Source organism: Pongo pygmaeus, chromosome 21 (assembly GCF_028885625.2).
Source record: "Pongo pygmaeus isolate AG05252 chromosome 21, NHGRI_mPonPyg2-v2.0_pri, whole genome shotgun sequence".
Classification (NCBI taxonomy): Eukaryota; Metazoa; Chordata; class Mammalia; order Primates; family Hominidae; genus Pongo; species Pongo pygmaeus.
The window spans coordinates 61,661,520-61,677,244 of NC_072394.2; the positions used below are offsets into that span (position 1 = coordinate 61,661,520).

Consider the following 15,725-nt stretch of genomic DNA (forward strand, 5'->3'; position numbering starts at 1 on the left):
ATATTCTTTCCTTACTGACATGGGCATTACCTTTCCTTTTTTTCTTTATAGACAGGGTCTCACTTTGTCACACAGGCTGAAATGCAATGGCACGACCATAGCAAACTGTAACCTCAAACTCCTGGGCTGAAGCAATCCTTCTGCCTCAGCCTCCCGAGCAGCTAGGACTACAGGCATGCATCACCATACCTGGCTGGGGGCGGGGGAAGGGGGGGCGGTGTCTCGCTATGTTGCCCAGGTTGGTCTCAAACTCTTGCCTCAAGCAGTCCTCCCACCTTGGCCTCCCAAAGTGCTGGGATTACAGGTGTGAGCCACGGCGCTCAGCCATGGGCGTTACCTTTCAAAGCATCCAGATTTGATGGCATTAATCTCCCTGTTTAAAATTTTCCGTGATTTGGACACAAAGATGGGAACAACAGACATGGGGTATTCCAAAAGGCAGAAGGTGTGGAGGGGGGTAAAGGCTGAAAAAGGTTGGCGAAAGGATTAGAAGCATCACGCAATATACCAATGTAACAAACCTGCACATGTACCGAATCTAAAATTAAAACAAAACAAAAACACAACAACCAAACAAAAACCTTTCCGTGATCATCAGGAGGCTGTCATATTCTCACCCCCTACTTCACGCTGGGAATCGTGCTGTGGGCTTTACAACAGCATCAGCTGCTCCCTTTGGCAACGACCAGAGAGATCCTTTCTCCAGAGATTTTTGTCGGCTCTGGGCACTTTTGCTTTGTGGGCCTATCTTCCATTTTTAAAAAAATTAAAAATGCTACTTTCCACTGCATTCAGTACTTTTTCTTTTCTTTTCTCTCTTTCTTTCGTTTTCTTTTCTTTTTTTTTTTTTTTTTTTTTTTGACACAGTTTCACTCTGTTGCCTAGGCTGGAGTGCAGTGGTGTGATCTTGGCTCACTGCAACCTCCACTTCCTGGGTTCAAGCGGTTCTCGTGACTCAGCCTCTTGAGTAGCTGAGACTATAGGCGCCGGCCACCATGCCCAGCTAATTTTTGTATTATTAGTAGAGAAGGGGTTTTACCATGTTGACCAGGCTGGTCTCGAACTCCTGACCTCAGGTGATCCGCCCGCCTCGGCCTCCCAAAGTGTTGGGATTACAGGCGTGAACCACCGTGCCCTGCCCTTTTTATGTATGTATGCATGTATGTATGTATGTATGTATTTGAGATAGGGTCTCACTCTGTCGCTCAGGCTGGAGTGCAAAGGTGCGATCTTGGCTCACTGCAACCTCCACCTCCCGGGTTCAAGCGAGTCTCCTGCCTCAGTCTCCCGAGTACCTGGGATTACAGGCGCATGCCCCCACGCCCAGCTAATTTTTGTATTTTGAGTAGAGACGGGGTTTCACCATGTTGGCCAGGCTGGCCTCGAACTCCTGACCTCAAGTGATCCGTCAGCCTCGGTCTCCCAAAGTGCTGGGATTACAGGTGTGAGCCCCCACGCCTGGTGCCCGTTTAGTACTTTTTACCAAAACTAAAAGAAATTAAAACACTTTCGTGGGTCCTAGACACTTCCGGAAGAATTTGTTTCCAGCTGTCAGATGAGGAAACTGGCGCTCGCAGAGCCGGCGCAGCAGGGGCGGGGCTGTGCACAAATCCAGTGGGAAACCTCTCTCCGGAGCTAAGCCCCTGGTCCACCCCGGCATCTCTCCGGGATCGATTGGGGGCGTTCCTTCCGCCGGTCCCCTTTGTTCCCAGCGCCGAGCCTGCGGCCCAGCCCTTCCTCCAGGCCCCGCCCCTTCTTCCAGGCCCCGCCTCCCGCCCGGGCCGAGGCGCGCGGCCGCGCGTGCGCCCGCCTGCCTGTCCCCGCCTCGCGCATGCGCCGCGCTCGCTCGCGTTAGAGCATGGCGGGGGCCGCGCCGGGCGCCATCATGGACGAGGACTACTACGGGAGCGCGGCCGAGTGGGGCGACGAGGCTGACGGCGGCCAGGTGAGGCGGGGCACTGGGCTCACCCCAGAGAGGATCGTTCGTCTCCGCCGCCGGTGGGCCAGTCCCACTCCCGGCGAGGCCGCGCGGCGCGAGGCCGCAGGCGTGCGGGGGGGGTGTGCGCGCGCACGGCCCGCGCGGTCACCGTGTGGTTCAAGCACAGCCCGCCCCGCCCCCGCCCTCCCACCCGGGGTCCCGCGGCGCGGCCGTCGGGGTCCCCGCCTCCTCGCCTGCAGGACCGTGGGGTGGGGGTGAGGCGCCGGAGGCTCTGGCGCGGGGCGGCCCGAGGCCCCCAGTGCTCCCTCGCTCCGGCCAGGCCCGGCGCCGGCCTTGCGACCCCCACGGCGGGCGGGACACCAACGCTAAGGTGGAGGGTTGGCCCGCAGCTCACACACTTTTAAACAAAAATAAAGTGGAAAAACTTCACACCAGCATCATGAGGAAAAAGTAGAACTTAGGGCATTCCTACATGTGCTTTACTGTTTTATAAACTACTCTTCAGCACCTTGGGCTGATTTCATCTGTCTTTGGGCAAACTGATGGAAAGGATCTTCGGGCCTTGACTTTCCAGGGTTTGGGGTGGAAGCCCAGGAGGGATCACTCTGTTCCACCTTGAGGACAGGGACTGCAGAGCCAGGGCAGGCAGCTCTAGTCTGGCTAGTGTGTCCCCACCTTACTCTAAAAGACCTTACCTGCGGCGCATGATTGAAATGTAGCTTCTCACGTCCCTCCCCTGGAGACGGCCCAACAGTTGGTCTGGACGGGAGCCTGGGAACTTGCATTTTTTTTTTTTTTTTTTTTTTTTGCGGCGGAGTTTCGCTCTTGTTGCCCAGGCTGGAGTGTAATGGCGCCATCGCGGCTCACTGCAACGTCTGCCTCCCGGGTTCAAGCGATTCTCCTGTCTCAGCCTCCCGAATAGCTGGAATTACAGGCGCCCACCACCATGCCCAGCTAATTTTTAAAATTTTGAGCGGAGAAGGGGTTTCACCATGTTGGCCAGGCTGGTCTCAAACTCCTGACCTCAGATGATCCGCCCACCTCGGCCTCCCAAAGTGCTGGGATTACAGGCGTGAGCCACTGCTCGTGGCCCAGGAACTTGCATTTTTAACAAGAATCAAGATTGGGGATGTCTGGTGCATTTTGAACTGGTATTTTGAGGGAATAAAGGATGAAGTGGGGCTTACGTTGATGAACATGGGTGGTGGTGTGATGGCGGCTTCGGAGCCATGGTATGAAATGCCAAGGCAGGCGATGTGTTTCTGGAACTGAAAGAAGCCCTGTGAGGTTAGCTGCCTGGTGGAAGCAGTGGCAGGAGGTCAGTAGGGAGCAGGTTCTGAAGATCCTTGGAGAGCTGCTGAATGGTATGGCTTGTTCAGGAGTTTGGGGCAGGGAGTGACACGAGTAGATTTGCATGTTGTATCATTTCACAGTGTTGGAGGCTTAGGGTGGAGTGGATAGAGTCAGACTTAGCTAACTGAGAGCCTGGGCCATGTGTGTCATGCATTATCGCCTTCCACACAAGATTTTGAGTTGGGTGTTACTCTGCTTATCTGGTAAGTGAAGAAAATGAGACGAAAAGACTTAGTGACCTGCCCAAGGTCATGAAACTAATAAAGGAAGGAGAGGGGACCCAAACCCACATCCTTTGCCTCCATTGCCACTTCGTCAAATTGCTGACTACCAAAGTGGTCCAGATGAGAAGGTGTGAATTAGCTTAGTGGTGGGTTGGTGTTTGGGGCATCTAGTATATCACCTTGAGCCTTTTTTTTTCTTTTTTTTTTTTGTTTTTTTTTGAGACGGAGTCTCGCTTAGCTGCTCAGGCTGGAGTGCAGTGGCTTGATCTCAGCTTGCTGCAACCGCCGTCTCTTGGGTTCAAGCAATTCTCCCGTCTCAGCTTCCTGAGTAGCTGGGATTACAGGCATCCGCCATCATGTCTGGCTAATTTTTGTATTTTAGTAGAGACGGGGTTTCACCATGTTGGCCAGGCTGGTCTTGAACTCCTGACCTCAGGTGGTTCGCCCTCCTAGACCTCACAAAGTGTTGAGATTTTACAGGCGTGAGCCACCGCACCCGGCCCTTTTTTTTTTTTTTTTTTCTTTGAGAAGGAGTCTCACTCTGTCACCCAGGCTGGAGTGCAGTGGTGCCATCTTGGCTCACTGCAGCCTCCACCTCCTGGGTTCAAGTGATTCTCCAAGTAGCTGGGATTACAGGCCAGTGCCACCACACCCAGCTAATTTTTGTATTTTTAGTAGAGATGCGATTTCACCATGTTGGCCAGGCTGGTCTCAAACTCCTGGCCTCAAGTAATCTGCCTGCCTCCGCCTCTCAAAGTGCTGAGATTACAGGTGTGAGCCACCGTGCCCAGCCTCACCTTGAGGCTTTGAGTCATAAAGTGTTAGAACTGGGGCATATAAGGGCCATCTAATCAGTACCTTCACTTTATAGACCAAGTGCGTGAGTTATTTGCCCAAGTTTATGCAGTCAGACCTAGACCCCACTGATGGGAGATTGGGGAGTCTCATGTTTGGGAAATTTTAATCATGATCCTAATTTGGCCCATTGACACCAGTGGGCTCTCATGGATGAGGGGGGTGGACCAGACGTTCATTTCATGTTTATTGTGTGACTCTGCTTGGAAGAGGGACAGAAAGTTAGGAAAGGTGTTAGGAGGGTGGCAAGAACTGGATTTTAAAAGATAGTCGGTGACCCAAATTCTGTTCGCCTGACGCCATGTTACATAGTGGGAGGTAGGAAGATGTGTAAGGAGGCCACTGTGATGTTCAGTCTGGATGGTGGAAACTAAGAGCTACAGACATGCAAATAGATGAGTCCTGTTGCAGATTGCAAATGGGGAGTGGTGAGAGGTCAGAACGGACAGGAGAAGTGGGAAGGGCACCCTTTTGCTAGAGCTGGGGTGTTTTTTCCTGAAGGAGATGGGAATCTTTAAGCAGGAGAGAGACGTCAGTTTGTGGCTTACAAAGATCACTGGGGCCACGGTGTGAAAGATGATTGAAAGGAAGGAATAAGACTGAGACGTTAGGGGAATGTTGCTACTGCAAGCATACAAAAATAAGGAAGAGCAGAGGCAAATGTGGAAAGAAGGACCACCTTGGATAGACAGATGGGAGATGGAACTGATGAGTCTTTGTGACAGGATGTGGGGGTGGGGTGAGGGAGAGAAGCTGAGGATTTTCAGGTTTGGGGAGTAACAGGTAGATATATGATGGAATCCTTTACCGAAATATGGGTTGTAGGAAGATCTGTTTCCAGGGAAAAGATGTCAGTTTTGGACCTAAGGAGTTTGGATACTTGTGAGACATCTGACTGGAAATGAGAATGGAATGTTGGATACCTGAGTCTGGAGCTTAAGAGAGGAAAGACGGAGAGAGAGATCCAGGCTAATTCTAGGTTTGTGAGCAGGTAGATAGCATGACCCAAGAGGTGGTGGAAGAGGCAGGTGAGTGCCCAGGGTGGAAGCCCAAGAGAACAGACACATGGGAATGAAGCTCAGGGTGAAGTCCGGCCTCTGTCACGCCCTTAGGGGCTCCGCGTTCCCCACACAAATCTGGTCTGAGAGAAGACTCCACAGCCTTTACTGAGAAGTCATCGGGTTCTGTCTGCTCCCAAAGCACTGCTTTTAGGATCTTAGTCCAGATCAGGAGTGAGCAAACTTTTCTGAAAAAGGCTAGATAGCAAATATTTTAGGTTGTGCCTGTCTCTGTCTTAACTACTTATCTCTGTCCTTATAGGGGAAAGCAATCATAGACACTCCTTAAAAGAATGGGTGTGGTTGTGTTCTGTAAAAGTTTATTTGCAAAAATAGGAGAGGGCTGGATTTGGCTCTGGGTCATAGTTTGCTGACCCCTGGCCCAGCTCTTGCCCCATTATGTTAGAGTAGGTTGCATGGAGGTCTGTCTCTCCTATTAGTTTGTGAACTTCCTTGGTGGAAAAAGCCTTGTCTTGTCTTATATTTTCTTAGGTTCCTTGGTTGATGAGCACAGTGCAGACTGAATGTTCAAAAAGCATCTGCTTGTTAGTTAGGGTGGCAGTGTTAAAGTTGGACAGGGTTTGGGATCACAGTCCATCCTCACATGGTCATCAGCAGGTGAAGAAGCCTGCTTTGCCCTTAGATGGAGTGACAGGCCTGAGGTTGCTTCCACATAGAATTGGGACTGGAGTCCAGCCAGAAGTGTGGATGCAGGGCGAGTTAGTGATCTTTACTTTCTAATGGTGAGTGACGGCTCACGCTTTCAAGAATCAGGTTGTTACTCTCCAGTGGCATGTATGAAATAAGAACAGTGAAAACAATAATGATGATAGTTCACTGTTTATTGCACTGTTACTAAATGTCAGGGATTATGCTGGGTTCTTCCAAAAATTAGCTCATGGAATCCTCACAACAGCCAAATGGGAATAGGCGTTATTATTATCTTCACTTAACAGAGGAGGAAATGGACACTCAGAGAGGTTGGGTAACTTGTGTGAGCATGGAACGCGGTTTGCCAGGGAGGAGTTGTACACAGCCACTCAGTGTGATCCTGGATCCCATTTTCCTAGCCACTCACTACCTGTCCATACCATTTCATGAAATTGTCATGAAAGTCAAATGAAATAATGTGTGTAGAATACTTTCAAAATGGGCAGCATTATACGATTTAAGGTGAGATTAGGGTATTTGTATTAATGAAAAAAAAAATCCTGGCTCTTGGCATTTACCAACAGCAGGAGGATGATTCTGGAGAAGGAGAGGATGATGCAGAGGTTCAGCAAGAATGCCTGCATAAATTTTCCACCCGGGATTATATCATGGAACCCTCCATCTTCAACACTCTGAAGAGGTATGTGAGAAAGGTGTCTGTATTGGGAGGAGGCTGGGGATAATTTAGAGAAAGTTTTGTAATACACCCAGAAGGTGCTATGTAAAGCAAGAGTAATGCGAACTGAACTAAAGGCTTCAAGGGGGGGTTCCCTCTGCCACTTTTTTTTTTTTTTTTAAAAGACAGAGTCTTGCTCTGTTGCAGTGGCACAATCACCGCTCACTGCAGCTTCAGCCTCCTGGAATCAAGCAGTTCTCCCACCTCAGCCTCGCAAGGTGGCCACCACAGGCGTCTGCCATCATGCCTGGCTATTTTTTGTTTTTTTTGTTTTTTTTGTTTTTGGGAGAGACAGGGCTCCTTACGTTGCCCAGGCTGGTCTTGAACTCCTAGGCTCAAGTGATTCTCCCACCTCTGCCTCCCAAAGTGCTGGGATTACAGGTGTGCACCACTGCACCCAGCCCCCTCCACCGCTTTAAAAATGTTGAAACCTGATTCTCTTCCTCCTTCCTTACCTTCCTGTTGTCCATCATTCCATTCATTCGGGTGTAATTGCTGCTTTGTTACTTTCCCTAGGTATTTTCAGGCAGGAGGGTCTCCAGAGAATGTTATCCAGCTCTTATCTGAAAACTACACCGCTGTGGCCCAGACTGTGAACCTGCTGGCCGAGTGGCTCATTCAGACAGGTGCTTTGTGGGTGGCCCCTGTCCTGGCTAGTCACCCCCACCTTTTTAAAAATAGACTTTTGGGTCCTTATAACACTGATACGATACCTTCTTTGATTTCCTGGTTTCTGAGACTTGTGTAAGAAAGAGCTGAACTTCTTACTCATTTTTATCTTTATCTTACTCATTTGTATCTGCTTGCCTCTTATCTTTGATTCAGTAATTGAGGTTTACTGGTAGCCTGCAAACGTGATTCTCATTGAGCTGTTTTCCCTACCATGTTGTAGAATTATAGGATTATACAGTGTGTGTTCAGTGTGTCATTTTCAAGACGTCTATTACAGCAAGCAGTAAATGACGGATAATTTAGGACTGGCTGTGATTATGGCTTTTAGCTAATATGATCAAAGTAGAGTCTTACTGTAAATCCACGGAGCCGGGTGTGGATGACATCACTGAAGTGCGTGCTGTCCGGAAGCTTGTGGACACACTGCTGTCCCGGTGATTAGATACAAGTGTGTCTCTTTTGGCTGCCATCTGTTCCCTCCTCACTGGGCAGGGATGTTTTTCCATCCCCCTACCTGTCTGCTGGGGCCATTTGTCTTTATCCTTAGTGAGGCTCTGCAGATGGTGCTGTCCTTTCCATGAAGTTAGGGGTGGACCAGACTTGTGTGTTCTGTTCTGTGCTGCTTTTTGGTCTTATCATTGATAACTACTTGGAAGAGTTCCAAAACCTTACATTTATAAGTGGACAGAAGGAATTCTTTGGTATTTGATTCACATAGAGACTTTTGACCATTTGCTTTCTAAAGCCACACAGTGAATGGACAGCTTGCCATTGTCTAGTTGCTTTTATTCTCTTTCAGGTGTTGAGCCAGTGCAGGTTCAGGAAACTGTGGAAAATCACTTGAAGAGTTTGCTGATCAAACATTTTGACCCCCGCAAAGCAGATTCTATTTTTACTGAAGAAGGAGAGGTGAGAAATTGCTTTTCTTTGTCTAGTACCAGGCCCTAGGGTCTTTTGCAAATTCCCTGTGTACAGTGGAGTGTGGCATATCATGTAAGTAATGGCAGAGTTGAGGACTAAAATCAGAGTGTGAGACACAAGTTGCATCTAGTCAGAATTGCCCTTTAAACTCTGTACCCAGGGTCGTGACATGCTTGCACACAAGAGGCACACAGGTGCTGAGATCAAGAGAATGAACAGCAAGTTCCCACCATTTTGCCTCTCAGGCTGACTCCAGGGCACAGCCCTTGGAGTGTCGTGGTGGATTCGTTTGGTTCCTCCAAGAAGCAGTTGCCAAGACAGGGCCAGGCCTGCAGGAGATTATGGGGAAGCGACTATGAGGGAAGATGGGGTAGGGCTGGAGGAGGCTGGGGTAGCTGTGATGCAGTCTGACCCTTGAGGGCAAGAGAGAAGGAATGAGGATTAGTAGGAAGAATGTTAGGCTGCAGTGCAGTTTCCAGAACGTTCCAGCCATATCAGTGGGGAATCTTTAAGCCACAGGTGCCCATTCTGGGAGCCCACGTCTCCTGAACAGGCCTGCTTTTGAGGCCCTGCTGCATTCCATCTGTGGCTGGGAGCAGCCTTGGGGAGCTGGCCTTGGCACAAACAGGATGGCAGGTTCAGAGCACAGCCCTTGAGGCCATCCGTCACATAGGAGAGCTGAGAGAAATGTTTTTCTGGCCACTCCATGTGGTGATGGGCCAGACCACCTGTGCCATTTAAATGGCCTCGTTCTCTTTTGCTAAGGGCATACAGCTGGGGCAGCATGAGCTCCGTGTGTGTGCAAGGCAGCTCTATGCAGTTCTCGGTGTCTCCTAGGAAGCAACTTTCAGTACCCTCCTGTGTTGAGTCCGATCTTCTGAAAGCTGAGTGGGCATCTAGGGACCTTCCTGTCACTCAGCCGACTGTGTGGCCATGGCCAGCTCTGGGTCTGCCTCCCCCAGAACTAGATGCCCATGGGGAGTCCATCAGCACCAATCTCCTGTGATCGTTTATACAACAGAATCTCCACTCAAGTAAAAGCGGGGCCTCCTCCTATCTTGCTGTTTGTGTATTTGTTGGCAGACCCCAGCGTGGCTGGAACAGATGATTGCACATACCACATGGCGGGACCTTTTTTATAAACTGGCTGAAGCCCATCCAGACTGTTTGATGCTGAACTTCACCGTTAAGGTAGGAAGAGTTCTAGAGTTAAAGAGAAAAGTGTTTATGAATGTTTATTTTTGGTTGTTGGTCTGTTTCCTTTGACAGTTCGTATTTGCTTTTTTTTCATAAATGTCTTTATTGTTTTATTTTCATAAGCCTTACACTGAGAAAGAGAAGTGTAAAATTTGTATCTGTGTTTTTGGGTCAGTGTTGACTGTTTTAGGATTTAGCAGGGACACAAGAATTCTCTTGTGCTTTGAGAGGAGCTTTAGGCGTGCCTGCTTGATCTTCCTCTTGCATATGAAGAAACGATGGAGAGGTGGTCAGCCCAGGGCACACACCTAGGTGATAGCAGGGTGAGGGCGGAGTGAAGGCCTGAGACCCACGACCAGCGCACACTTACTCCACCTCACCACGAACACTGACAAGCCAGCTTCCCGTGGAGGCGCGGTCACTGCGTGCTGCCCCTCTGACTTCTTGTTTTGTGTCCTAGCTTATTTCTGACGCAGGGTACCAGGGGGAGATCACCAGTGTGTCCACAGCATGCCAGCAGCTAGAAGTGTTCTCGAGAGTGCTCCGGACCTCTCTAGCTACAATTTTAGATGGAGGAGAAGAAAACCTTGAAAAAAATCTCCCTGAGTTTGCCGTAAGTTCTTTCTTTATGAACCTCAGATTAGAAGGAGGCTGCTTTGGGTCTTGGTTTTCAAGCATGAGATGCTTCTTCCCTGGAGAGAATCTCCATTTCTGAGGGCACCTTCCAGGATGCTCACTCCCGGGCCTGAGCCCGGTAGAGGCTTGGCTCTCGTCCGCCCATCTGTGCTAGAGTAGTAAACCCCACACCTTCTCTCCCTGCAATCTTTCAGAAGATGGTGTGCCACGGGGAGCACACGTACCTGTTTGCCCAGGCCATGATGTCCGTGCTGGCCCAGGAGGAGCAGGGGGGCTCCGCTGTGCGCAGGATCGCCCAGGAAGTGCAGCGCTTTGCCCAGGAGAAGTGAGAGGCCCTGTTTCTGCTCAACCCCTCCCTCCCTAGTGCTCCCCACAAAACCCTTCCCATGGCCCGTGTTCCACAGCCAAAGCTGCTAGCTCCTTCTGTTCAACATAGAGGTAAACTTGCTTTTGGCTGGGTGTGGTGGCTCACGCCTGTAATCCCATCACTTTGGGAGGCCGAGGCGGACGGATCACCTAAGATCAGGAGTTTGAGATCAGCTTGACCAACATGGAGAAACCCCGTCTCTACTAAACAAAAATACAAAATTAGCCGGGTGTGGTGGCGCATGCCTGTAATCCCAGCTACTTGGGAGGCTGAGGCAGGAGAATCACTTGAACCTGGGAGGTGGAGGTTGTGGTCAGCCAAGATTGCACCATTGCACTCCAGCCTGGGCAACAAGAGCGAAACTCTGTCTCAAAAAAAAAAAAAAAAAAAATTAAAAAAAAAACTTTCTTTTATCCAGCAGAACTGGAAAAGTTAGAGTTGTTTTTGGTATACTTGGAGAGCTGGCTTTCTAAAGTGCTGCTTTGAGGACTGTTTTGTAAAGCACTTGATTCTTCTTCACTTTGTTGGATTTATGGACCTGGGTTTTTACACTGGGATTCATAAGTAACAAATAAAGTTAGTCCTGAAATAGTTGCTCAGCAATCTCATTGTTACAGTGTCGCAAAATGAGCTCATATTAGCTTTATTTTCTGCTACCAATAGAGTGTTCATAAGTATTTAAAGTATGTGACTCCTTTATTATAGAGCCAGCAAGCTGTATTTGAATCACTTTTCCAGTGTTGTAAATGTTATTTTTGTGGGTCAGTCAGTATACTCGTGAATGACAGAAAAACAGATCCCAACAATGCAAAGTATTATAAAAGAACAGAAAAAAGAGGCTGCCTTGTTAGTAACGGGCTCTATGGTTTTTCTCATCAAGAGGTCACGACGCCAGTCAGATCACACTAGCCTTGGGCACAGCTGCCTCCTACCCCAGGGCCTGCCAGGCTCTCGGGGCCATGTTGTCCAAAGGAGCCCTGAACCCTGCCGACATCACCGTCCTGTTCAAGATGTTCACAAGCATGGACCCCCCTCCGGTTGAACTCGTAAGTTGCTTCTCAAGAACCCCCAATGCCAACTGGTAGGGTGACTTTGGAAAGTCTGTGCTTGTCTGATTCTCTGAAGGCTGTGAATGCAAATCCATCATTGTCCTGGCCCTTCCTCAGTCACACTCTCTGCCTGGAGCCTGTTAGGCCCCTGCTGTGTAGGGAACCCTGAGGGGAGGTGGATGAGCAGTGCCCTCACGCGTGCCATCCTGAACTGGGCATATGCTTCTCCTCAGATCCGCGTTCCAGCCTTCCTGGACCTGTTCATGCAGTCACTCTTTAAACCAGGGGCTCGGATCAACCAGGACCACAAGCACAAATACATCCACATCTTGGCGTATGCAGCAAGCGTGGTTGAGACCTGGAAGAAGGTACCATCGGTTCTGGGAATTTGTGGATTTTTGAGGAGACAGATATCCTCCTCTGCTTTGATATAATTTTGGAGTTTTGGCTGCAAGAAATCTTGATCCTCCCTAGTGTGAGGCACGTCTTTTCTTGTGCTTCTGCGTAGAGAAAGTGCTAAAAGTCTCCAGAAAATGTGTGTAATGTCTCCAATGCTCAGCACATCGTAAATTGAAATGTGACTAAAGAAATGAAACTGATTTCCTTAAGACATGGACAAACACTAGTCTCATTGCTTTTCAGTTTCTGTACACTGTGTGACTGAAGTTTGACAATTAAATTGACCCCCAACTTAAGGAGAAATAGGGAAAGTGATTTGCAAGGAGAAGTGGCCGACACCAGAACACCCCGACAGCAGGGATATCTGCCCTGTCAGGCTCACCAGCTTGTGTGTGTGTTTTCAGAACAAGCGAGTGAGCATCAATAAAGATGAGCTGAAGTCAACGTCAAAAGCTGTCGAAACCGTTCACAATTTGTGTTGCAACGAGAACAAAGGGGCCTCTGAACTAGTGGCAGAATTGAGCACACTTTATCAGTGTATTAGGTAAGCAAAACGAAACTTAGTTCTTAAATCAGTCCTTTGGGGAGGAGGTGGTTTGAGTTTTCATATTGAAAGCTCAAATAACAAAAGCTTCAGCGATACTTGTTCATTTTATTTATTTTTTCATTTTTAAACAGTATGTAGGGAACTTTAAACAGCTTTAGCAGCATGAGTAATTTTCAGGTGTTTATTTGCCAGAAGTCTGTTGAGTACAAATTAGACTAAGTAAAAGATAGCCAGAGTTAACAAAAATTGATTTGAAGGGTCTATTTATAGGTAAAGTTATGCCCACAAAGTATTGCTTAGATAGAAATGATTTGTGATTATGCCAATCATATAAATAGACGTGTCGTAGAAATAGTGTGTCCTCTTAGGCATGTCTTTCCCCTAATAATTTATACTAGGGATGAAGAAAGAGTTTGCTAAATAAAGGTAAACTTCAACCCAGTCCACCAAACTCACTGAGTATCGCTCATTAATGATCTTTTCCTTTCAATAAGTGGCTTAAAGTGAGCAGAGAATTGAACTCTGCTTCTCGCACCGCATGTTGAGTGGCTGCTGATCCATTCACACTATTTACTAATAAGCAGAGCTTAGGCCGGGCACAGTGGCTCTCGCCTGGAATCCCAGCAATCTGGAAGGCCAAGGCAAGAAGATCGCTTGAGCCCAGGAGTTTGAGACCAGCCTGAGCAGCATGGTGGACCCTCTCTCTACAAAAAATTAGCTAGACATGGTGGCAGTCACCTGTAGTCCCAGGTACTCGGGAGGCTGCAGTGAGCCGTGATTGTGCCATTGTACTCCAGCCTGGATGACAGAGTGAGACTCTGTCTCAAAAAAAAAAAAAAAAAGGGTTGAGGGGCGTATTGAAGGGTGAATGATGGAGTCATTTGAGTTTGTTTTTAACCTTCCTTTAATGCTTTTCTAGCATATTTTGTGTTTTAAATTGTTTTTTAAAGGAAGCATTCTGCCTTAACTGTAGGTTTCCAGTGGTAGCAATGGGTGTGCTGAAGTGGGTGGATTGGACTGTATCAGAACCAAGGTACTTTCAGCTGCAGACTGACCATACCCCCGTCCACCTGGCGTTGCTGGATGAGGTAAGAGGGCGGAGGGCTGTTCACGGCGTACACAGTGTCTGTCTCATGCTGTTTACGTTGGCATTAACATTGCATCTATTTAGTGAGTTTAGAGGATACTCTTTTCAGAAATAGTTATTTCTGTCCTAAGTGAGGATTTTCCTCTTAAGGACCTAGCTTCACTGACTGCAGAAATTTCTTAACCTCAGTCAAGTGTTACTGGAAGCTGATGGCTCTGGCTTAGGTGTCAGGACCTTCTTCCTCAGTGATAAGCTCTTTGGTGGCTGTGACAGTGCCCGGTTTCTCTGTGTGCTGAGCGTGACCACACTGCTCAGCGAAGCTCCCTCTGGCCTGTTTGTAGATCAGCACCTGCCACCAGCTCCTGCACCCCCAGGTCCTGCAGCTGCTTGTTAAGCTTTTTGAGACTGAGCACTCCCAGCTGGACGTGATGGAGCAGGTGAGCAGTGCCCGTGGGGCTCGCCAGGGGGCTGGGGAGGACCCCCTCTAACCAGCTCCCTGTCCCCCTTCTTCTGTAGCTTGAGTTGAAGAAGACACTGCTGGACAGGATGGTTCACCTGCTGAGTCGAGGTTATGTACTTCCTGTTGTCAGTTACATCCGAAAGTGTCTGGAGAAGCTGGACACTGACATTTCACTCATTCGCTATTTTGTCACTGAGGTCAGCAATGCACTGTTGGTTTCGTGTTTCATACTGTTGACACTAGCACTGCCCTTTTTGGCTTAATTTAGTTCATTTTGTACCTAACTGAGAACTGTGCTTTCTGATGTAGTGATGGCGATGACAGATACTCGTTTACCAAAAAGCACCTTCTGCCTGCGGCAGCTGCATGACGCACTTTACCTCCATTACCACCCTGGGCATCTGAATCTTGGAGATGGGTGGTGTCACCAGGGAAGCCGGTGGGGGCGGGGAAGGATTGTTTTCCACACTGATGGCCATTTCACCCGGATGTCGGTGGATGCCCCGCACTAGTGTGCGGAAGAAGTCACCCTGTGCTCCCCCACACAGGTGCTGGACGTCATTGCTCCTCCTTATACCTCTGACTTCGTGCAACTTTTCCTCCCCATCCTGGAGAATGACAGCATCGCAGGTACCATCAAAACGGAAGGCGAGCATGACCCTGTGACGGAGTTTATAGGTGAGGCCCACTGCCTAGCCCTTTACTACAATAGAAAATGTCAGCTGGGCGCGGTGGCTCATGCCTGTAATCCCAGCACTTTGGGAGGCCAAGGTGGGTGGATCACCTGAGGTGGGGAGTTCAAGACCAGCCTGACCAACGTGGAGAAACCCCATCTCTACTAAAAATACAACATTAGCTGGGCATGGTGGCATGTGCCTGTAATCCCAGCTACTCGGGAGGCTGAGGCAGGAGAATCGCTTAACCTGGGAGGCGGAGGTTGCAGTGAGCCAAGATCGCGCCATTGCACTCTATCCTGGGCAACAAGAGCAAAACTCCATCTCAAAAAAAAAAAAAAAAAAAGAAAATGTCATGTTCTACTTCCTGTTTCTAACACAGTCACTGTTTTCCTCTTTAAAGCTCACTGCAAATCTAACTTCATCATGGTGAACTAATTTAGAGCATCCTCCAGAGCTGAAGCAGAACATTCCAGAACCAGTTGTGGAAAAAACCCTTTCAAGAAGCTGTTTTAAGAGGCTCGGGCAGCGTCTTGAAAGTGGGCACCGCTGGGAGGAGGTGGATGACTTCTTTACAAAGGAAAATGGTAGCAGCTTCAGTGAGAAACTGCTCTTACGAACAGTCCCTTCTCTGCTGTCAATCCAATACTGCTCCCAAATCCTGTTTTCAGTGTTCATTTCCCTCAAGGCAGGCGCTGGGCTCCCATGACCCCTCAGGACAGATCCGGCCGTCGGCCGCGGGCCGCTGGGAACTCTACTCGGGGAACTCGTTTCAAAGCTGACCTCAGTTTTCTCACAAGAACCCAGTTAGTTGATGTTTTATTGTAATTGTCTTAATTTGCTAAGAACAAGTAATAAGTAAATTTTTAAAAAGCCTTTCTGCTGGGTTGGATTAGGTCC

The 15,725-nt window shown here is 48.8% G+C and overlaps 1 protein-coding gene across 2 annotated transcripts; it reads left to right on the forward strand.

Moving 5' to 3' along the window:
- Positions 1-1,767: 1,767 nt before the first annotated feature.
- Positions 1,768-15,701, forward strand: NELFCD (negative elongation factor complex member C/D). 2 transcript variants are annotated; one of them, XM_054467113.2, is made up of 15 exons: positions 1,768-1,945; positions 6,665-6,780; positions 7,333-7,442; positions 8,288-8,397; positions 9,493-9,600; positions 10,067-10,219; positions 10,437-10,567; positions 11,490-11,655; positions 11,892-12,026; positions 12,462-12,601; positions 13,578-13,692; positions 14,033-14,128; positions 14,208-14,348; positions 14,700-14,829; positions 15,229-15,701. In XM_054467113.2, exons 1-15 carry the CDS (start codon positions 1,859-1,861, stop codon positions 15,261-15,263), a joined length of 1,773 nt encoding a protein of 590 aa, XP_054323088.1. In that variant the 5' UTR covers positions 1,768-1,858; the 3' UTR covers positions 15,264-15,701. The 2 variants fall into 2 exon arrangements, with proteins under 2 accessions (XP_054323088.1, XP_054323089.1); XM_054467114.2 differs by lacking the exon at positions 15,229-15,701 and having other exon boundaries at positions 1,826-1,945; positions 14,208-14,259.
- Positions 15,702-15,725: the final 24 nt, after the last annotated feature.